This window comes from Haliotis asinina, chromosome 7 (genome assembly GCF_037392515.1).
Source record: "Haliotis asinina isolate JCU_RB_2024 chromosome 7, JCU_Hal_asi_v2, whole genome shotgun sequence".
In the NCBI taxonomy this organism is placed as follows: Eukaryota; Metazoa; Mollusca; class Gastropoda; order Lepetellida; family Haliotidae; genus Haliotis; species Haliotis asinina.
Window position 1 is genome coordinate 44307883 of NC_090286.1, and position 24278 is coordinate 44332160.

The 24278-nt window shown below is 40.8% G+C and overlaps 1 protein-coding gene across 1 annotated transcript; it reads left to right on the forward strand.

Moving 5' to 3' along the window:
• Positions 1–13291: 13291 nt before the first annotated feature.
• Positions 13292–23065, forward strand: LOC137291487 (probable methyltransferase-like protein 24). The gene is made up of 7 exons (XM_067822846.1): positions 13292–13498; positions 17105–17236; positions 17924–18036; positions 19138–19266; positions 20863–20937; positions 21873–22011; positions 22723–23065. The coding sequence occupies exons 2-7, from the start codon at positions 17105–17107 to the stop codon at positions 23044–23046; spliced, it is 912 nt and encodes a 303-aa protein (XP_067678947.1). The 5' UTR covers positions 13292–13498; the 3' UTR covers positions 23047–23065.
• Positions 23066–24278: the final 1213 nt, after the last annotated feature.

Sequence of the window (24278 nt, forward strand, 5' to 3'; positions counted from 1 at the left end):
AGATCCCATGGATGCTTGATTGGCGACAAATACGTTGGCGAAACTGTGGCAACTCCTGACAAACAAGACAACATTCATTAATATTTTGGACCCGCCCACCATTCACGTTTATGTGCCTACTGACGTGACCACTGGTGCCCGACAGTGCACTTGCCACATGTACAAAAGCCCTCCTACCACCATGATGGTTTCTTGTCCACATACTTACATTCCCAAATTATCCAGCCATTGCGACTATCAACAGCTGTGACAGCCAATTGTGGCGGTATACTTGGTCCGGTCCAATAAAGTCATTTGCTGGTTGGGCAGTTTGGAAAAACTGTTTCTTGATTATACGATTATCATCGGAAATGAGGCTACCGGAAGTAAGCTGGGTCCTGTATCTCATTTCGCAAGCTGGTGCGCGCAAAAGATGCCAGGAAGAAGCTACGTACCTTAAGTACACTGACGAGGCTAACAGGCCCTTACAAATGTGTGAGTATAGGCCTCCACTGCGGGTCAGAAAATCGATAAACCGAGTCCTGGTTTAATATTCACATCCACACACACACACACTATAACATGTAAAGGTGCATCACTGAAATGATCGAAACAGGACAAATACTCACACATCAATCAATATATCCCCTTGTAAAAGTCTCACAAATATCAAACGCTTTTGCCCGTATTTCCGATGTATGTGGGAGACATATACACATGCTTTCCGTGGGGGCGCATTTGTTGTTTTTTATCAAATGGCCAAAGACCGTGTTGCTGTGACGGAAATATATGTCATTAGGGTACGTCAACGCCACAGCATATTTGCGTGCAATTTCTAATAGCAAACAGTTTGTCACTGGTAGTGCTAGCACAGGCCATGAAGAATCGTCTGATGTTTAAAACAAGTGCCAATAGGCATATCACAGTCTATCCATGATTCCACAAATATTTGTGAGCAAATTTGAAGATATTGCTGCCAAGTCCCAAACCGGTTAGCCGGTTGGTTTCAAATCCCATACGACGCTTAACCAGCGTCACGGGCGCAACAAATTGTCAAGACTGTGAATATTCCTCTGCACGTAGTGCGGTTACTGCCGAGTGACCTGTGTCTCTTGTCTGTCTGGACATTATTCACTGCCACACTAACCTTCACATAGATACTTGAATATGGACCCTGACCGTCGTACCAGGTGAGTTTATTATATCTTTACCCATATAGTTCAACACAGACAAACAGATAGAGGGTATATGTACCATGGATATGAAGTTTATCAGTCAATAACATCCGACGATGATGTGTAACTCTAATATGTGCACAATGAATAGAAATCAGTCAGATTCCTGTGCCCGAAGACCCAGAAGGATACCTCAGTCCATGGTCCCCGAGGAACCAGTGAACAACGTATTTATCTTACCGAACACGTCAAAGTTAATTTTGAACTGTTTGAAGCATGGGTATCGGATCGTACACGTCAGCCAACCTGTGTGAGTCAAACGATTCGGATCTTTCTGGTTTTTTCCCGCAGGTATTGTATTAGTAAAGTCGCTCCCTCTCTAATATTAACAGGGACTACATTTGAACGTTTTGTCAAAATTTATTGGAAAGAGAGGCAAATGTTTTCGTAGTCATCGGTAGATTTAGCGGACGACACCAGAAACACAATTTCAGAGTTATCTCCCTTCCATTTCCATTCTCAAAACATCGGTAATTTCCGTGCATCATGCGTCTTTTTATGTTATTCGAGATAGCAAAGTAACTACAACGCTATTGGCTGAGTTGCTATTGGCAGCAGGGTATATTGCAATGTACCACTCTTGCAAGCGTGGCACATTGAAAATAGCAGAAGAGCGGACAGCCAATCAGAAGACGACATTTAGATGTGAGGATAGATAGATAGATAGATAGATAAATAAATGGATAGATAGATAGATAGATAGATAGATAGATAGATAGATAGATGTGTATTCCAATAGGGTGTATTCCATTTAGCGAGCACGCCACTAGCCAGTGCCATTAATAATACCAAGTAATATATATCCATACAGTTGAAACATTTCCAAGGGAATGACATATTTTGAAATCTATATATATATATAACTGTGTTTACAAGAGGAAAACTTCATTATTTCAAATGATAACAATATGACAAATCAATATTCAACCAACATACCAAACTGAATGCAAAACAAAAATGGTCAATTTACGATGATACTGGCTAGCACAAATAATGACACTGGTGGCATCACAACTATAGTGAGTGAATGAGTTTCGGGTTACGCTGCTCTCAGCAGTATTCCAGCTATATGACCCACCACAAACATAAGACATTGTTATAAAATATCATTGGTCTGTTTAGAAAGAATAACCTTCAAGGATGTCACTTTTCAGTGGAAGTCATCGTATTGACGACTATGGAAGATACTTCGGCAAAGTGGCAAGACAGTTAAAATCCGCAGTTTTCGGGGAATTAGTGAGTATGTACTCCTCATGTGGCATTGACTTCTCTCTGTAGCCCGAACAGTGAACGAAAAAGAGTGAGTGAGTGAGTTTAGTTTTACGCCGCACTCAGCAATATTACAGCTATATGGCGGCGGTCTGTAAATAATCGAGTCTGGACCAGACAATCCAGTGATCAACAACATGAGCATCGATCTGCGCAATTGGGAACCGATGACATGTGTCAACCAAGTCAGCGAGCCTGACCACCCGATCCCGGTAGTCGCCTCTTACGACAAGCTGAGTCGCCTTTTATGGCAAGCATAGGTTGCTGAAGGCCTATTCTACCCCGGGACCTTCACGGGTCGAACGAAAAAGAACTTGTTCACAAACGATAGGAGCATGAAAGGCCCCATAAGGGTAGCAGCCGTGACCATCCGGGTCAGAATTGAATTTCATCAGCCCATGCTTGCCTTGAGAGGCGACTAACAGGATCGGTTGGTCAGGCTCGTTGATAAGTCTCAGTATCCCAGCTGGATAGGTCGATGTTCATGCTATTGACCACTGTATTGTATGATCGATTGTTTACAGACCGCCGCCATATAGCTAGAATATTGAGTGCGGCGTAACACTAAACTCACTCACTCTCATAGGTATAGCCAGATACAATACTTTCACTTGAGATATTGCTACAGTCAGTATGTGCATATATTGGTGGACAGAGAGCCGATACGCCCACGTGGAATGGGTCAAGTGGAGAGACTTGATTCTTCTGGAACACTTTCAGCGCTTGGGTGTTGTTTTCTATTTGCATTTTGTCGTTTATCGCCTCACTGCCAGTATTATTCAACCTTGCAACATATGTGATATTTAGGCTTTCACTTTCTCAGTAAAGTACATATTCTAGCCAGCACACAAAGTCAGGCATTGTGTAATCATAATATTCCACCTTCTTGGTAGATATGTATGAGGCATTGCCAATGGCTATGAACATGCAACTCTCTCTCACGTGAAATTAAAGATAATGAAATTAGATTTAATCATCAGACTTTCCTAATGTCTGAAAACACTGACTGCAGATTACTTTGGAACTCACCTATACCTTGCCGGAGGTCTTCCAAACTCGGACACTTTCCCAATCCTGGACGCTCAGCTACAACTAAGGTTGGCCACAGACTATGTGCATGCAATTCCTTATTTTGCAATCAAATGAATAATTATTGTGCAAGTCAGAGACATTGCATTGAATGTCTTCTGGATTCTTCGTGGCCTCCACATGGACCACTTAATAGGTGGTTGTAAAGGTAGAGAATATGAATTTGAATGTAATTTTGGAATAAGGAAATATCTCTTGACAATATTAATGTAATTATTAAAACATGTTAAAACATATGTATTTCATGCATTGAATCTTAGAAATATTCTCTGACTAAGCAATATACAATGTACATGCCACTTTTGTACTGTAGGCCTGAACACTCACAGTATTTGTAATATAGTCTGATTTAAATATGTGTGCTCTTTGTTGTTCTGAACTACTTGCCACAAAATGCTTGATTTCTAGAAATGGTGAAACCGTAGATATAACAGAGGCTGAAATGCAAGTGGCACTCCAGTACGGTAACAACAGAGGGTATGTTGTGTTACAGTGAATACAGGTACATGGTCATACACAAATACATCCCAAATAATTCAGCCATGTTCCTACTGATCAAGGAAAGCATCAATATACAATTTATGTCATGTAATTGTAATAAACTGTTGATTATTGTTAAATTGCATTCTTATGTTTCGACCTTTTATTCATCAGAATAAGAATATCAAATGGGGGAGAGAGAGGGAGAGGGAGAGAGAGTATACATATATCTGTGATTTTCATTTCCATTTATGTGTAGGATGCTGCAGATTCGTGAATGGCTGACAGAGTTACAGCGACGTCTTCATGATCCACCTACCCTTCCCCTACCTGGCGTCTCCCCCTCAGCAAACAGCGATATGGTTATTCTTACCACTTACGGTTGTTCAGGTGCAATTAGCAAGGTAGGCGCACATCTCCATTCCTCATTCTGACAGACAGTTTTATTCACGTATTCAAGACCATGGTCCATATTGCTTTATTCTGTTACAAGTGAGCTGATGTTGGTCTTACGTCACAGGTAGCTTATCAGTGTTGTTAAGGATCATCTAAGAAGCTCTCATAAAATTGCAATAGAGATGTTATACCAAATCTTCGTTCTTTTCAACACGCGACATTTTCAGCTCTCAAATGTGCATTGATTGTTAGGATGAAACCATTACACTGGTCATTTGTGAGTACCTGTTACCAAATTGATGCACCCAGAATACACACCTGCCTTATAATGCTTCACTGTAACTACACACACAGAGTAAACAATGTTCTTTTGTTATACAGATCATGGAGGTAGTGTTAGAGGAAGGGGACCCGGTATTGGTCGAGGAGGCAACATATTCTAATGTTTTCAATGTGGTATGTTACGGGTAGCTTTGTTTATTGTAACGATTAGATGCAATTTAGTTTAACCCGATTCCATAACGTTTTCCATTGTGCAGAGGTCCTAATTTCACATTGTGTTAGGCAAGGAATAAGTGCTGTTGGTTAGCTGCGTAAGGTTTCGGTCACCCGTGTCGCTTGACGTTCTTAACACTGGACGCAGTAGTGAGTGTGTTTAGTCTTACGCCGCTTTAGCAATATTTCGTCAATATCACACCGGGATGCACCAGAAATGGGCTTCACACATTTCTGGTTAAAGTATCGCTCGCCACGCCGAAGAATCGGGTTCGAGTGAGCACATGGGTATAATGCATGACGCACATTTCTGGTGTCCCTCGCCGTGATATTGCTGGAACGTTGCTGAAAAAAAACTCACTCACTCACTCATTTCTTCCCATGCCATAACAACTACTTCATGTTGATCAGATGGAAACATTGGGCGGCAAACCAGCGGTTGTCAAGAACGACGCACATGGCATGATACCCTCAGATCTTAGTAAAGTCCTGAGTTCCTGGAACGAGGCTACATCCGGGCCTCGACCAAAGCTCCTATACTGTGTTCCGAATGGTGGAAATCCGACAGGCGCCAATCTGACTCTGGAGAGAAGGAAGGAAGTTTATGCTTTGGCGAGGAAATATGGCCTACTGATTATCGAGGACGACCCGTACTACATGCTGCAATATACAAGGGTATGCCCAAGCCTTGTATATGTGAACTTGTGTTTTGTCTTGAGAGTGTGTGAGTAAGTTTAGTTTTACGCCGCACTCAGCAACATTCCAGCTCTATGACGGTGGTCTGGAAATAATCGAGTTTTTACCAGACAATCCAGTGCTCAACAGAAGGATCATCGATCTGCGCATTTGCGAACCGATGACACGTGTCAACCAAGTCAGCGAGCCTGACCTCCGGATCTCGTAAGTCGCCTCTTACGACAAGGAGAGTTGTTGTGTCTTGGTAGGTCCTTATAGGTCGCAGAAACGGTAGGGTAGCCTAGTGGTCAAAGCGTTCGGCGTCAAACCGAAGACCCAGGTTCGATTCCCCACATGGGTACAGTGTGTGAAGCCCATTCCTGGTGTCCCCGCCGTGATATATCGCTGGAATATTGTTAAAAGCGGCATAAAACTATACTCACTCACTCTTCCAGGTCGAAAATAAAGTCGAATGATTCATCTTCTCGCCTAATTTGTGAATCATTGACAGATACATTTATGTAAACGCACATCAGATCGAATGAATATTAAATACACATAATTTAAATCTTTTGTTTCTGTACATGCCTATGTCATATTATGGATGACATGCATGTCAAATATAAGACGAGTGTATGGATGGAGACTTCTCCTTCTTTGAATAAAATTGCCAGTGTTTTACAATTAAGAGGTTGTCATGCATAAACTCCTCGCACACATTCACCAACTCCTAAATGCCTCTCAAAGAATACATGTTTAACGTCAAAAGTACATACATTTCAGCCCCTCATACCAAGTTTCCTGTCACTAGACGTAGATGGGCGTGTTCTCAGATGTGATTCTTTCTCTAATGTGATGGCTGCTGGGTGAGCTTATTTGGTGTCCACATCCTTTGATTGTGATGCAACCGTGTTAGTTTTATCTCCTGAACTATTTTTGAACAGATTAAACCCCAAGAACCCAAACGTCGATGAACAACTGTAAAAATTACGCTTTAGTAAAGACTGTGCGTTATAGTACCTTAGAGTCTTGCTTGTGCTGTTTTGTTTTTATTTTTTTTTTATTATATTTTTTTGTTTTTAATTTTGTTTTGTTTTTATTTTGTTGTTGTTGTTTGGGGGTTTTGTTTATCTATTTTATCACCTCGATGCACACTTGCACTGGTCATAAGCGAATCACCCTCTTGTGATTGGTTTGTAAGTAATCTGTGAATAACGGAAAAATCTTGTCTGTTTATCTAGCGCACGGGTTGGTTATTTGTGTGGTCCAAAACAGTTCCTGGAACAATTGTTTCAATGGAAGGAAGCACAAACGTTAAGAAACGGCTTGACAGAGGTGTGTATAAATGTTGCCACAGTGGGATTTAATCACAATGAGACACCTTAGTATGAAAGTACTCATCAACATGTAGTCTGAAGGTTTGTCGCCAAACAACTGCAGCATTCTTGTAGAATAAATGATATTATTCAATCCTAACAATTCCTTTTCTTTCAGACCATCATATGGAAGGTCTTGCAGAACATGGGACATGATGGCTACGTTGAACATGGCTGCCGAGTTGCCAGCTTCTACCACCAGAGGTCGCAGTGTGCATCCATGACAGCCGAAAAGCATCTTAAAGGTTTTTGTTTACAACATGTTTCTGATTCATTATGGGATTGAATGAGTAATCTATGTTTAATTGTGAGCACAAATCAGGTTATGTCACGGATGAAGAAAGCACAAATACTGCTGGTCAGATGTTTGCCACTTTAGTAAAAGTCATGAGCAAATATCTTACAGATTTACCTGAGGAGGTCACAGTTCTACACAGCGAACGCTCCTCTGTATCTGGCTTGACGGCCCGTGGATCACCAGACAAGCGTTGTCACAGATATGCATGCTTCCATGTCTGAACGCACACTAGCTTATGTGAAATTAATACATGTAAGTCAAAGATGTGTATAAATGAAGCATTTCTGAAACGTCGTCTTCTTCAAATTCATTTTCCAGGTCTGGCGGAGTGGTCTGCGCCTCAGGCAGGGATGTTCCTGTGGATGAAGCTACTGGGTGTAGAGGACTCCAGACCCGTCTGTCAGAAGCTGATCCAGAAAGGGGCTGTTGTGGTTCAGGGACACATCTTCTGTCCAGTCTCGGTTAACTCCCCTTACATCAGAGTATCCTTCTCCTATGCGTCTGATGAGGAACTGGACAAGGTGAGTTGGCGGCTGTGGTCAGAAAAGTGTACCTCAGACAACAACAGCTTGGAATCCTACATTCGCATATTTCGAAATCAAACCGTTTTTGGTGTTCGTAAATGATAATGCAGTGTTGCTTCCAAATCGACAAGTATGTTTTAGAAAAGAAAAATATTAGCGTAATTAGCTGGCTCGCCCAACGATAATGATCGGGTTTAGGAAGACTGATCATTTAATAAAAGCATGGTGGACAAAGGGTTTTCTTCTCATTTCTAGGCATTTGCTTGGCTGGCGGAGATCCTAAAGGAACAATCGTAACAATGAAGACCATCCACTGGTGTCACAGTTATTTATTATTTATTGCGAAAGAGGGTGTAGATAGCAACTTGTAATATGTACAAATAAAATATAATCCAGGATGTTTCTGGGTTTTTTTCAATATTTCAAGTCGAGTTTATAATCAATATGAAACAAGAAATTACATACGTAACAGCCTTGTTTTGTCTCCTTGATGTTTAACGTCAAGAAGCATTTGGAAAACTACCATATTCTACACCCTCCCTCAACATGCACAGATAACTCACACACCAAATCAGGCATTTTGGAACACATTATCAAGTTTCCCCAGCACAACATCAACTGGGACACTAACAGTCCTCTTGATAATACAAGTGGAATATTGGCCAAGGTACTACTTGTTAATCATCTTCTTTATGACCCATTGTCTTTGTTAGCGTTGTGTTTCATGTGTGTGTACTGTGTCCATTCATCACTTCATCACCTCATGCTTGAAAATGTTGTCAGTATCTACACTGAAACGTCACTATTGCACAGTAAAGATGATGATCACCATGAAGACGTCCTATCTAAAATGGACAAGTGAAGGTCCGGGTTAGAATATTGGCCTTCAGCAACCTATACTTGTCGTATGAGGCGACTAACGGGATCCGGTGGTCTGGGTCGCTGACTTGGTTGACAATTGTCATCTGTTCCCAATTGTACATGTTGATGATCATGCTTTTAATCACAGAATTGCTTGGTCCAGACTCAATTACTTTCATACCGCCACCATATAGCTGGACTATTGCTGGAGGCGGCGTAAAAATTAACTCACCCACTCCTATCTTAAATGATGTTTCTGTTCTGTATACTGGTGAGTCAGCTGTCAACCTACTGTACTTAAATTCAGTGCGACGCTAGTATGTAATACAACCCGATCTGAGGTTAACGTTATGGGCGTCTACCACCTTGGTACTAGCCACGAGTACCTACATGGTGCTAACAAACCTTCGAACAAAAGCAGAACGAATCTGGGATTCAAACCAATGATGAAACCATTATTGTACGGTAATAAATTCAATTGCTTGACACAACTTGGCCACCCTATATGGATATGAAGGAAGCAGCCTGAACAATCGACACGAATCAGCTTTCGTTACGTTTTACGTGGTCCGCGTGAAGTGTGGATAGCATAGAAGTGTAATGTATGCAAATTATAATGCGAATGATACACAACCCATGGATCAGTTACGGTAATGTATGTTGACTAGGAGGTGTTGTATTAGCCACCTAAACGATCAGACAAAATTGTATGGCAAGGGGAGGGGAGGTGGGGATGATTTTATGCAGAAGCATGTGCAGTCTGTGAATTATCCCCACCCTAAAATGTGCGTACAATGTAAGTGACCCTCCTTTGCATATCATATACAAAAACGAGAACGACCAGTATTGCATGTGTCAGTTTGCAAGGGTACATGTATTGCGTTTTACTGGTAAAATGAAAATGGTGATAGTGAATACAGAATAAGTGATAAATATAATCTTCTTTAATATGAGCGATTATTAAACGAGGAGATTTATGTGAGTCATTATGTATTCAGACCTAGATCTGTACACCGACGCCAATGAAACATATGACAGGTGCTTATATACAAGCACAACAGCCATATTTGTAATTATGATTGATGCTTTTCATTTAGAGCTTATGGCCCGGATTCCATTTTCAATAAAACACATTTCGGTCCTTTCACACAGTTTGCTGTCACAAGACGTAGATGGGTGTGTCCCCGATGTGATTCTGTCTCTGATCTCATGGCCACTAGGTGAGCATGTATGGTTTGGTGTCTACTTAACTAATAAACCCTAAGGGATATGGCGATGTAATGCGTCTCCAGTGTCCGATATCTGGGCCTCCTTTCACAAAGCACTAAAGTGATCGTAAGTCATTAAGGTAACCTTATCGCAATGTTAAAGAATGGGAGTTGGTTAACCTTAGCTTTCTTCGTGAAAGGTCCTGACCAATATCTAAATTTCTGGTGGTCAGTGTCAGTATACACACCCAGCGTGAGTCGGTTCGTCGCTTGCTGTACAATAATGTGTGGCGATGGGGTAGCCTGTTAATTAAAGCGTTTGCTCGTCACGCCGACGATTCGGGTTCGAGTCCTCACATAGGTACAATGCGTGGAGCTATGTTCTGGTGTCCCCCGCCGTGATACTTCTGGAAAATTGCTGAAAGCTGTGTAAAACTAAACTCACTCATTTGTCTCTTGTGTATCACTAAAGTATTTCAGTGCTTCTATAGACAGGAACATATTTGGGCAATCTGTGACACGTCACCTTGGTTCAGTTATCAGGGGGTCATGTAGAGTTTGTTCCAGGACATACGACATGATGGTTCCATTGAACAAGGGCGTCAGATTGCAAACGACTGTTACTAGAAATCTTGGACCGCTGAAAAACACCTTAAAGTTAGGGTTTTAATATATTGGTGTTTATGGACAACCACTGACGACCAAGCTTTTGACGATAGATTCGAAGCTGTAGTCACAGAAAACGTACCTTACTGCTGATGACGACGTTGAAGATCCATCTTAGAATTGGTTTTCAATAACCCATGCTTGTCGTAAGAGGCGAACAACGGACTTGGGGGACTTACAGCGTGTATCGCAGTTGCATAGGTAAATGCTCAAGGTGGTTATGACTGGATTGTCAGGTCCAGGCTAGAACATTTTCGGACCGCCGTCATATGGCTGGAATAACGCTTCATGCGGCGTAAAACAAAACACTGCTGGTAAGCTAGTATACGCCACACATTTGGTTTCTTGTACAATGATGCATATCCATTTGAACAGAAGTTTCACTCAGTTCTGCAGCAGACTGACACGAAACGCTGACAAACGTTGATCGTAGACGTGAACGTGGATATCGTGTTACAGCGTATCCCAATATTCGACCACTTCTTTCTTCATATTTTATATATAAATCCTTTTTGTTAAGTCTTTCATTAGCCCCCGCATACTCTCATATGGGTTAACATCTGAGCTATAGTTGTAGCCCATTCAGTGTTCGAGCCTTTGGAAGGAAGTTACCATTAAAGATGTGAAAATATCGTTCCTTCGTCAAATTCCCAGTACACAATGGTGTCACTCCACGAGATGATATCCCATGTGAAATTTCGGGCTTTATATGTTTTTTGCTTTGGTAGATAACGTTTCAAGGTATCCTGTGTCCCAATGTTCACATAGTTCGGAAAAAGCCAGACAGAACTTTTATCAGAAAAGAAAACATTATCACAATTTTCGTCCTTCCAACAAAAGTTTACACGTCTTTCGTTTTGTGCAGTTTTCATCATTGGTGGGGGAATTCCGCACTTTATCATCCGGTCGCACTTTATCATCCGGTCGCACTTTATCATCCGGTCGCACTTTATCATCCGGTCGCACTTTTTCATCCGGTTAGGTCTTTGTAATTCCCGTCTAAGCGTTTCATTACATATCTGAGGACCTTCACGAATCATCTCTTATCTGATATTATCAGCACTTTTCAATTTTCCCCTATTCGCAATTTGACCAAGTCGTGTGTGTTCCGCGGTATTGAACTTCCTTGGCCCTGTGCTGACAGCAAAATACTACGTTTGCCAAAAGGTTGGGATAGTTACCACATCACATACTTAATCACAATCTAGTAAGGCATTTGGTTCCCCAAGCTGTGTTAAGAAAGGAGTCTTTGCAAACCCCACGGGCAAAAACAACTATTGTATCGTTTATGGGTGGCAGAGATCCTATAGGGTGTGCAGTTTGTAACTTTATTGGGGTACATTATCAAATTAACCCCACAGTTGCTATGCGACACGGTTAATATGCCCATGCGTCTGGCATATATGACAGCTGTCTACAAATTATTACCTAACCCATAGATTATACAAACAATATCTGATAGACAGCGGTACTTCCTGCAGCGAGCTATGATAACGTTAATGAGATATGCTGGGGAAATGAAGCGATGACATACACTGTGTCAATACGAAGACTTAAACAAAGCATATAAAATGGTCACGTCAGAACGACCAGCATGGGCAAGACTTACCACCTCGGGAAAGTGGCAGATGGAGCATATGTTAGTTTTGCTGGTCAAGAAAATCTTTGACGTTTGATTGTTTTTCACCATGCATTTGAAGTGCCAGTAACTCTTATAGACTTATATAAAACGTAATTCGTTTCCAGTTTTGTCCTTGAAAACAAAACAGTATAAACACATTACCTGTGCTTCTGCGTGAGGCGTGGTATAATTTTAATCTGGGGATTTTGAATTGTTCATTCGCAATATGATCATAATCATAAAACGTATCTTTATTTATATCGGAAAAAGTCTTGTATTTCTATTAATAATTTCTGGTAAACCTCGTCCACAATAAGTAACCTGGAATGTTTCTTCAAAGGGATGCCTCAAGTAGATGTAGTACTTACTGACTTGGTCAGCAGCGCGTTGCAATACTGTTGATCGGTTCCCATGTTTTCACTCGCTACTATTCCTGGTCCTGCTTCGATACGAATCACGTGATATACCTGAAATACCTTTGCCTATTATCCCTAAAAGCATTATGAAATGTACACCAGATACCCGCCTGACAGGGACTATTGTCAACGTATGTATGTGTGTGTGTGTATGTGTGTGTGTGTGTGTGTGTGCGCGCGCGCGCGTGCGCGCGTGCGCGAGTGTATTGTACTTGAGTAATTGTCCCCCACAAAAACACCTAAGCACTTAATGATAAGGCATAACTCGAAAAACCATTTAATTTTGTCTTTTCATAATATTTCCCCTGATGTTTTCTCACCCTTATCACACGGTGATAAATCGATTGCACGGCCGATTTGTCAAGACAATGTAAAAAGTGCATCAATACACCTGTTTCACGTCCATATTCCTGAGCATTTTACCTTTACACCAATATCCCTATGTATTTTCCATTTACGTCGATGATCCTCTTAGATTTATCCCTACATCAATATTCCTGAATAGTTTACCTTTAGATCAATGCCTTTGTTTGTTTTACTTATACATCACTACCTCTGTTTGTTTTAGATGGTTGTATCCATTGACAACCAGATCAGTACATGTACTCGTTATGACCCCGTGGCCACTCTGTCCACACATGCAAACAACGTTTATTGGCCATAGCATCCACTGTCATTTCCCGTTATCGATTCCCGATAGATGTCAGGTTTTGGGGCGGTCTATCTCCAATGGACCGAGGACTGGATGTTCTCCATACGTGTAGATCGGTGTCACTGTCGTTAGCGGGAACCACGTGCAGGTATAGATCCCCGGAGTACGTGTAGACTGGTGTCACTGTCGTTAGCGAGAACCATTTGTTGGTACAGATTGCCACGACTGTTGGTCCTGAGATAAAACCTGGGGATCGAGGTAAGTACGTAATGTATGACAACAGAGAAAAGACTCTGAGAGTGAACGCAGTATTGTCAAGGTATGCAGTGTGTCATATACGTCATAAAAGGCGGTAATAATGAATAGTCATATTTGCAGTTAGACGTGACGTAAATAAATAAAAAAAAAAACATCTGTTGTATGGAATGATTTTACCTATTTAAGGTATTGACATACTGTATCACTTTGAAGATCAGTGTGATAAAGGAATTATAAGATTCTTCAGCAGGAGAATATGAAAGAACTTAGTTTGTGAAAATAAGACATACTGCACGTAGTTTTGCCAGCTGTTGCCATGTACAGTTGCATTAGGTTAAGGGCAGTATATTTTCGTGATGTTTCGCTCAGTAGGAAGAAAACTATATACTACACAAAGATCCACACTGCAACTAACAGTTTTATGACGATACCCTATGATAGATGTTCAGGATAATATGCAATATTACTCATTTATTAGATTCCCATGTGCACCACTGTTAATGGTGAAGTAGCCGTGTCCTCAGATGTAATGAAATTACTGTTACTGCTAAACATTTATTGGTAGATCGTTGTATTTGGTATTATATGCTTTATGCGACGTTGGAGAAAGACGGCACTGCATGAAGCGTCCATATCCTACACAGACACGAACCCTTCGACAAAACTTTTGAAAATGCTAAGGTTTTTCCCTGCAGCGTTTACCCAACACAATCGCGATGATCCTGCTTGTAACTGATCTCCAACAAACCTGTCGCCGTGCCACAAGAGGCGACTAAACAGATCGTGTGGTCAGACTCGCTTAATTGGCTTACCGAAACATCCCCTTTTTCTGTAACATAACATATAGCTGCCCCAGAATAGTTTCTCTCTAGAGTAATTTGGATGCACTTACAGGTGAACCGTACCATTTACACCGAAAATATGTTCTTATTCTGCAAACTAAAGTATATCTAAAGGCAAGACCACATTTTGACAGATTGCTTACCGAAACATCCCCTTTTTCTGTAACATAACATATAGCTGCCCCAGAATAGTTTCTCTCTAGAGTAATTTGGATGCACTTACAGGTGAACCGTACCATTTACACCGAAAATATGTTCTTATTCTGCAAACTAAAGTATATCTAAAGGCAAGACCACATTTTGACAGATTGCTTACCGAAACATCCCCTTTTTCTGTAACATAACATATAGCTGCCCCAGAATAGTTTCTCTCTAGAGTAATTTGGATGCACTTACAGGTGAACCGTACCATTTACACCGAAAATATGTTCTTATTCTGCAAACTAAAGTATATCTTAAGGCAAGACCACATTTTGACAGATTTCCGGGTCATTTTTGCACATTTCTGATGCAGAGAACAGTACCTAATGCTAATGAAGTTAGGTCATGATGGCATATTGAGAAGCGTTAATAAAATCCTCCATTCATGATCTTTTGAGTAATTACGCCTGAAGAATAGTTAATATTCATTGACAAACGTCATATTTAACGCTTGTCGCAAATGTAACATGCTGTCGGTCATTTATACCAAGTCGTCCACACAAACAGAGCGGTACATTTTAAAACTGAAATACCTGTAGCCTCGTTTTGGATCCGGAGGCGAAGCCGATTCTGTCGCCGTCAACACTGAGAGAACATTTTGGTTCTGTATGGTTTGTGATACCTAATTATTGGCTTGTTTGTTCTGATACAATTACCAAGGTTATATCAAAGTGAAGAACATAAGTTAGTAACAAGTTATCAATGGAGAATTACGCTTGAAAGTCTGGATGTGAATGGGAGAGGACATTTTGAACGAATCCTTTTCGCTGCAAGGTGACGTTAGTTTTGGGAAGGGAGGTAATTCTCGCACAGGGAGACAACTGTTTGTTTACCTTTTCTGGTGTATGCTCACTGGGGCTAAAACGAGGGTAGATAGTGTAAATGGCTGATGTTTTCAATAGTTATCATTTATGAATTAGTGATTTACAATTCTTCATGCGGCAATCGAGATAACAACAAATGTTTTAATTGTCCAAAATCTACATCTAGTACATTAGTGACGCTTGTTCAGTCAAAGACTGGACACCTGCACAGGTGTGAGTTTGTCTTTCTATATAAATGTTTACTCACCAGGCATCATCTGGGGCAGGATTGGTGGTACAGGATCGTAAACCCTGAAGGTGATTTTGTGGAGTGTTGCTTGTTTTCAGACGACGACAACAAGAGTTCAAAAGTTATACTGCAGTACCGTTTCTCTGTGGACTGTTGCTTGTTTTCAGATAATAACAATAAGACTTCACAAAGGTGTACCGTTTCTCTGTGCAGTGTTACTTGTTTTCAGATGATAACAATAAGACTTCACAAAGGTATACCGTTTCTCTGTGGAGTGTTGCTTGTTTTCAGATGATAACAATAAGACTTCACAAAGGTATACCGTTTCTCTGTGGAGTGTTGCTTGTTTTCAGATGATAACAATAAGACTTCACAAAGGTATACCGTTTCTCTGTGGAGTGTTACTTGTTTTCAGATGATAACAATAAGACTTCACAAAGGTATACCGTTTCTCTGTGGAGTGTTACTTGTTTTCAGATGATAACAATAAGACTTCACAAAGGTATACCGTTTCTCTGTGGAGTGTTACTTGTTTTCAGATGATAACAATAAGACTTCACAAAGGTATACCGTTTCTCTGTGGAGAGTTACTTGTTTTCAGATGATAACAATAAGAGTTCACAAAGGTATACCGTATCTCTGTGGAGTGTTGCTTGTTTTCAGATGATAACAATAAGACTTCACAGAGTGTTGCTTGTTTTCAGATGATAACAATAAGACTTCACAAAGGTATACCGTTTCTCTGTGGAGTGTTACTTGTTTTCAGATGATAACAATAAGACTTCACAAAGGTATACCGTTTCTCTGTGGACTGTTGCTTGTTTTCAGATGATAACAATAAGACTTCACAAAGGTATACCGTTTCTCTGTGGAGTGTTGCTTGTTTTCAGATGATAACAATAAGACTTCACAAAGGTATACCGTTTCTCTGTGGAGTGTTACTTGTTTTCAGATGATAACAATAAGAGTTCACAAAGGTATACCGTTTCTCTGTGGAGTGTTGCTTGTTTTCAGATGATAACAATAAGACTTCACAAAGGTATACCGTTTCTCTGTGGAGAGTTACTTGTTTTCAGATGATAACAATAAGAGTTCACAAAGGTATACCGTTTCTCTGTGGAGTGTTGCTTGTTTTCAGATGATAACAATAAGACTTCACAAAGGTATACCGTTTCTCTGTGGACTGTTGCTTGTTTTCAGATGATAACAATAAGACTTCACAAAGGTATACCGTTTCTCTGTGGAGTGTTACTTGTTTTCAGATGATAACAATAAGACTTCACAAAGGTATACCGTTTCTCTGTGGAGTGTTGCTTGTTTTCAGATGATAACAATAAGACTTCACAAAGGTATACCGTTTCTCTGTGGAGTGTTACTTGTTTTCAGATGATAACAATAAGACTTCACAAAGGTATACCGTTTCTCTGTGTAGAGTTACTTGTTTTCAGATGATAACAATAAGACTTCTCAAAGCTATACTGTTTCTCTGTGGACTGTTGCTTGTTTTCAGATGATGGCAAAACGACTTCACAAAGTCATACCATTTCTCTGTGGAGTGTTGCTAACCTTGATCCTGGTAGTATCGTCACCGTGGTTTAGTTGTGACCCCTCGGGCATTCCTAAGGCTAAAGTTATGAATCGAGTAAGTATACACTGAATAACAGATAAATGAATAGTTTGAACATACGTCACATATAAATGAAACATGTTAAACTGTTTTGCTAGGGTTTTAACTCTTGAATAATTTCTACATGGAGCTTCATGAATATATCCCTCCTCATTCAGTCCAAAACGTTGGGTAGGATGTTTTCCTCTTATATCACCAAGGTAGCATTGTATTGTGTGATAAAGTTCCCATTTTCTTACTTTCTGCGGATTTTAGATGTTGAAGTCATATGACGTGGCAGCAGTGAGGATTTGGTGTGAAAATACGATACCGTGATATCTATCGTCACGTCACGAAAGGAACCCAACTGTAGGACACTTCGGTGAAATTTCTCTGTTGGTATTAAATATCTGTTTTATTACCTGTCCGAATCTGTCATTGAGTAATATGTAAACTTCCGTCAACTCAGGAAACTTGTGATTAGGGAGTGTCTGTATACACCGACGTACAAAAGAAACTACACACCTATGCGTGTATGTGTTTGGGGATTATTTTCCCCAAAATAAAGTTCATATTTAAGTGTTAACATTGTAAGTTACATATCACAAACAGTGTGGACATGTTGCCAAAACAATATCTATATTTCTGTGTACTTTCTTTTGTACGTCAGCATATGGACTTTAAGGGAGGTTGCATTAAAATATTGACAGAATGTATTTACAGCTAGAAGTATTACAAACGCAGCCACTCGAGTCGGAGGCAGTTCAGCAGGTCTTACCCACAGAAGATGCACTTATGGGGATGAGCAGAAAGGATGTAAGCCAGATATATCACGAGTAGGTATAAAATATCTAGGTTGGTGTTTCATTTGTGTGCACCCACTGAAGTGAATGTATTGAATGAGAGAGTTTTATGCCCCCGATTTTACCAATATTCAACCAAAATCACGACGGGCTACAACAGAAATGGACCCATCTGGAGAATCGAAGCCGGACTTCCGCTTGACGAGCGGTCGATGCTTTAATTACTAGGCTGCCCTACAGAAGTAATGATGCCTCTGTCATGATCTGTTCATGTATTTGTGAGCAATAACGCCATCGGAGTTGGTCTTTACTCAGGGTTCCACAGTGTGCTCAAAATATATGACATTGTATATTAATTAATCCTTCTCTGTTTAGTAGACCGATGGTAATAGTAACATTGACCGGGTTGTCCAAAACACGGCTTTTACAAACGAAGTCATAGCGTGGTTCAAGGATAGTTGAAACCAGCATCTAAATGACCCGATTCTCTGTCTGAGGGACAGAGTTGCTTTTTTATCGCTTTTTGAGCAGCTTTTTAGTTACATGTAGCACGGCGTGTCAGTCTGATGTGACACACGGCCTGGAGTAAAGCGCGTAAAGGCGTTTATAGGGTTACTGAACCCATGAACACGGATATGATGGTGACAAACCTGATGGATATGATGGTGACAAACCTGACGGATATGATAATCGGGGAAAGGGATTCGAATCATGAAATGGAATGGTTCGGGCTCAGTGTAAGATCTGTGTATATTTGGCAGTTGTCACAAGAGATTAGAACACTTGAATGAAAGGGTTCGGGTTCAATATAAAATGTAAGTACATGCTGCAGTTGTCACAAGAGATTAGAACTCTTACGTGGCAGCTTTCAGTCTTCGTCTAAGATACGTGTACTTGAGGCAGTTGTCACAAGAGATTATAACACTTAAATGAAAGGGTTCGTGCTTAGTGTAAGATGTGTGTACTATTGACAGTTGTCACGAGATTCGAACACTTAAATGGTAGGTTTCGGTCTTTGTGTAAATTATGTGTCCCAGCCTCATTGAAATATACTTGTGAATGTTTCAGTTGTTGCAAGGGCTTTCGGCTATGTGTAGTTTTAAATACTGATGTTCTACATGATGGTGTTTCCAGCTATGTGGCCAGGATACAGACGATGTGCCAGAGGATGATACGACCAGGGCGTTCTGGAGACGGCGGATGGGACGTTTGTATGGATCCACCCTACAGACTTCATGCACCATGTTTGGTTTACTCGTTTGGGTAGGAAAACAGGGTCTGTCACTTAGGTGTCAAGCATGTGTGATTCACCAACCGCCTTCATGTGAAACCCACACATGACAGGTTCTTATTGTTATGGCGTGACACACTGATCAGGACAAATTCATTTTATTTTCTTATTGATAATTTTCGGTGATATGGTTGTTTCATGACCGAAGATAAACATTACAAGCCAAGATGAACAACACCTTGAGAATGCTTCTGCCATCTCCATGGCCGAGCACCAATCTGAATAATATTTTCAACAAATATATATTCACACGCATAATCAAACGCGAGTTTGGCATGGTGTTATCAATACTTTTTGTTGCGTCCCGAGTAAAAACACATCAATAGAAGGAATCACCAAAACACACCATACCAATGACCATGTGGGTATAATGGAAACTCTACCCCTGAAATTGTACATGTACGAATTTGTCAACACCATTGGCGGGTATAAGACTGCACAAACGGTGGGCATTCAACTACGCCACATTTAACTCAAACTGAAAGAAACCTGGCTACCGGACGTTTGGTAGTGGGAGTGCCTGTCCAACATGTCGCCCAATATTTCAATGTAAACATAACCACTATGTACCGTCTCCAGCATCAATGCAACGCAACAAAGACCATAATGACCTTCCTCATAGTGGTCACCACCCGTGGACAAGATCGGCACATTTCCGGTCAACACCCGAGAGATCCGTTTTTGTCAACCCCTTTATCTTTCAAAACCGTAATGTCGTGAGTCTTGGTAGCCAATGAAATGTCTTCACTCACTTTTTTTGTCTATCTGACCCTGTTTGTATTTCTTTATTTAATACTGAAAATACCTTACATTTATTCTTTATAACAGACGTGTGTTACGTTTGCGTGTGAGTATATATCAGCGAAGCATACCTCCCTTCTCAACTACACACAACTCCCTACACACAACTAGTATTTTTTTGTTTGTCTGCTTGTTCTTGTATTGACTACATATCAATCAAATCAAGGTGGAGTTCACACAGGCGTCACATTCACACAGGAACCAGTTAAAATGTCAAGAACTAAACGTGCATTCAAAATGGTCGAGACATCAGTGCTTTCATTCACGAAAATATCCGGACTAGAATTGATCCTCAGCAATCCATGCTTGCCCTAAACGGTCATTAAGCAATCAGAGGTTAGGCTCGCTAACTTGGTTGATGCATGTCATCCTGTCCGATTGCGTAGATCAACGGTCATCCTGGTAATCACTGGATTGTCTGGTCCAACCAACAAATAAACCATTAGGCGACTAATGGGATTGGGTGATCAGGCTCGCCGACATTTTCAGTATAGTAGATCGATGCTCATGATATCAATCGCTAGATTAACCAGTCCAGACTCCGGAGTTTACAAACCACCTCATATTGCTAGAATATTGCTACGTGCCGCATTAAACAACATACAGAACAGCAAAGCATTTGAAAACATAAATTATCATAATGACGGATGTTACGTCAGAGCATGCAGATATATGTGACGAGAAAATTGAAGTTCTTCTAATTCCAGAGATTAAACATCTGTTAATTGACAGCAGTGCCATTAAATTGTGAATTCTTTTTTCAACAGGATAAATTTTGACTTCAGCTTTGATGATGACATAGCAAACAAATACGGTTGTGGTGTGCACTCCTATGACCCAAGGTAAATTCATTTAACTGACGAGATTTTGAAGGATCACATGCTTGATAACATGTTAGTGCCTATACTCAAACGTCTTAACTCACTGCAATAAACACGCTAACTATCCATTGAACACTGGTTTCTTTCACTTATACAACTTCTAAAATGACTCAAAGAAGTCCTACATCTTATATTGCGGCTGTCTTAGTATAGTACATAATCTCCTACTTTGGATGGGGGGTTAGTTTCTTCCGCAATGCGATGCCACTCTCTTGGATTAAGGAATTTAGAGCAAGCACAAAATTTAATGCTAACTTTATTAGCATGCGTGATTAGCTGCTTCTCCCTGAAAGAATGGGGATCGAATCCCAGACGGAACTCAATCCATTCAAACTACTTAAACATGGATACCCCGTGAAGTTGTATGTACATTTTGGTATTCAGTAACCCATGCTTGTCGTAAGAAGCAACTAACAGGATTGAGTGGTCAGACCCACATATCTGGCTGACACATCGTATCGCAGTTGCGTAGATCGATGCTCATGCTGTTGAGTGCCGGATTGTCTGGTCCAGACTCGATTGTGTAGATCGAGGCTTGTGTCGGATATTTGACTTGGTTATTTACAGACCGCCGCAACATACCTGGAGTATTGCTGAAGTTGTCGTTAAACGGACCATATAACCGATTAGAATTGCAAAGCAATTGTTATATCAAACATGACATCTTCCGCATTTGACCACTTTTACTCAGTTAACTGATTGGAGGAAAAGTGACTGATGTGGTTTACAACGGCTGTAGACGGCGGCGGAGGGGAATGGTGAGGTTAAGACGTTTCCTCGCCCCGGGTTCGAATCCCCGCTTGGTTACAATGTGTTAAGCAATATATTAGTGTCCCCGTCCACACAAAAAAGATTTCTTATAGCACTTTGACACTAAGGTCATCTGTCATTTCCAGCATGAATGTCGGCGACCACCTGCGTGGGCAACGAATCCACTTCCACAAAACAGGTCTAAATGCTACTGAAGTTATTAATAATGATGGATGGCGCATGCGCACACTCTCGTCTATCTTGAAGGAAAACAATCATTCTCAGGTAAGTGCAAGAACTATATGATTATGATTGCAGTCGTAATGATTGAAATAAATCCCAACATACAGTTGAAGTCCAGGCCAGTGTAATGGTGGTGCGTGGAGAGTGCAGGGGGGAAATGTTGCGTTAGACACTATTTTTAGTATCTGCCTCGTATTGTTTGTCGCAAATACACAATGGAGACTGATAATTTCATCGCAACCTTTGGATGAGTAAGCCTGATTCAAATACGGCTGTGAACGATATTCCAGTAAAAGCGTCCCAGTATGAGTACAATGTGTGAAGCCGATTTTTGGTGTCCCTCTCTGTGATACTCCTGGAATATCGCTAAAGGCCGCGTAAAAGTAAACTCACTCATTCACAGTTTCTTGCGTTCCTAATTATAATGCAAGTAACTCTGCGCTACCAATGGTCCAAAATCCGACTTTACCCTGTTATACCGTTCAGTTCAAAGGGCAACGCAGAAGATCCCGTCATTTCATTCATCATGACAGTTGAGTGCAATGTCTTACATCTGTAGGCATGGTGAATGAATTATTTTAATGCAACAGTCTACTTGCATTCATGATTGTGAACCATACATTCATTTCTGGTCCAAGTCTGCAAACCACCACCACCATCATGATGGCGTCATTGACGACTGGCGCACCACTGTTCCCCTCTGTCTACAGGATGTATATGCAAACTGAATTGGACTCATTTTTTTCTTTTCAGGAAACCATTGATCTCCTTAAAATAGACATTGAAACGTCAGAGTTATGGGCCTTGCCGGAAATGGTGAAATCGGGATCGCTGCAACATGTGAAGCAGCTTTGTTTTGAAATGCATATTAAGAGGGGTTTTCAGGACGAACCCACTAAAGAGAAATATATTTTTGGGTTATCAGTATTTAGACATTTGTATGAATATGGGTTTAGAATTTTCAAAACACATAAAAATATGTACGCAAAGTATATATCAATATATGGGATGGAGCGAACTGGATGTCATGAAATTTACATGATCCGCAAGTTGGAAAACATACTATTAGTCGAATAAACGCATTGGTTGAATTATGTTCAAGTGTGTTATCCAGTTCAGCATTTAGATACATACACATGATTAAAAATGCCATAGTTAAACTTAGTCTTATAGTATTACCGGCTGTAGCGAGGTATCCATGTGGTAGACAGTGAAAACCTACGCTGAAGTCGAAAGCGCTTGCGCAGTGTACTGAGTTTACATAGTCAAGAGATGGCTGATATATGGCTCCCAATCTTAATTCACTCACTATGTTTACGGCGAGTGTGAAATTTTTGTCAGTTTCCTATCTGAGAGTTTGGTAATTGTATGCTATCATCCAGTCTCACTGCACCAAAACCTACATTTAGAACTAGTCTTTTCCATATTTTAGAGATTTAAAGCCTGCAGGGGGCAGCAGGTCCCAAAGGCCAGCAGGTAGATTTAAGTGTTGGAAACACTGCTAAGGATCTAGATCACACCATTCTTATCCATCTGTTATGTTTGGTCGTTTGAAGTGACTCTGGACCGGAGAGCGAAAGGTCGTGGGCTCGATCCCCGATCGCGTCATACCAAAAGATGTTGAAATATAAGTACTTCCTGGTCCCTGTCTGGCGCTCGGTATTAATGGGTACAAGGACCGGTCGGCTCCGAATAAGTGTCATGTATCTGAGTGGGGTATTCATGCTGAACTGTGGCACGATATCTCCGTGAGCTAGCACTATAAAACAGCTGAAGTCTGGGCTAGTACAAGCAGTCACATATACATACACACACGCATCGCATGCCCGTTGTCACATGAACGATATATCCTTAAGTGCAACGTTAAACACCATTTCGCCTCCTCACCTCACCTCACCTCACCTCACACTAAAAACTAATCAAGATAAAAAATGTCACCTTTACGGCTAACGTAAACCAGATATACCAAATGGAATCAAACGTCACTGACATAAACTGTCATTTCAATCTAAACAAGCCTATTTTTCACATCGCACTACTCTCACTTTCTCACAGACCTAGAGGATAGTGTATACACGTGTTAACTCGCGAGTTTGGGGAATCAGCTCGCTTGGCAGCTAGGAGGTGTAACTATACCAACCCACACACAACACGAGAACCTGAGTGAATAAACAAGGAGTTTATTACGCCACAGTCACAGGATAATTTGTGACTGTGGTCGTCCCTGTTTTATACCCTTTCCCAGTTGTCATAGCTAATCGGGTTTACTGATAATATTGCTGATAAGTTGTTGTATCTAAATACTATTG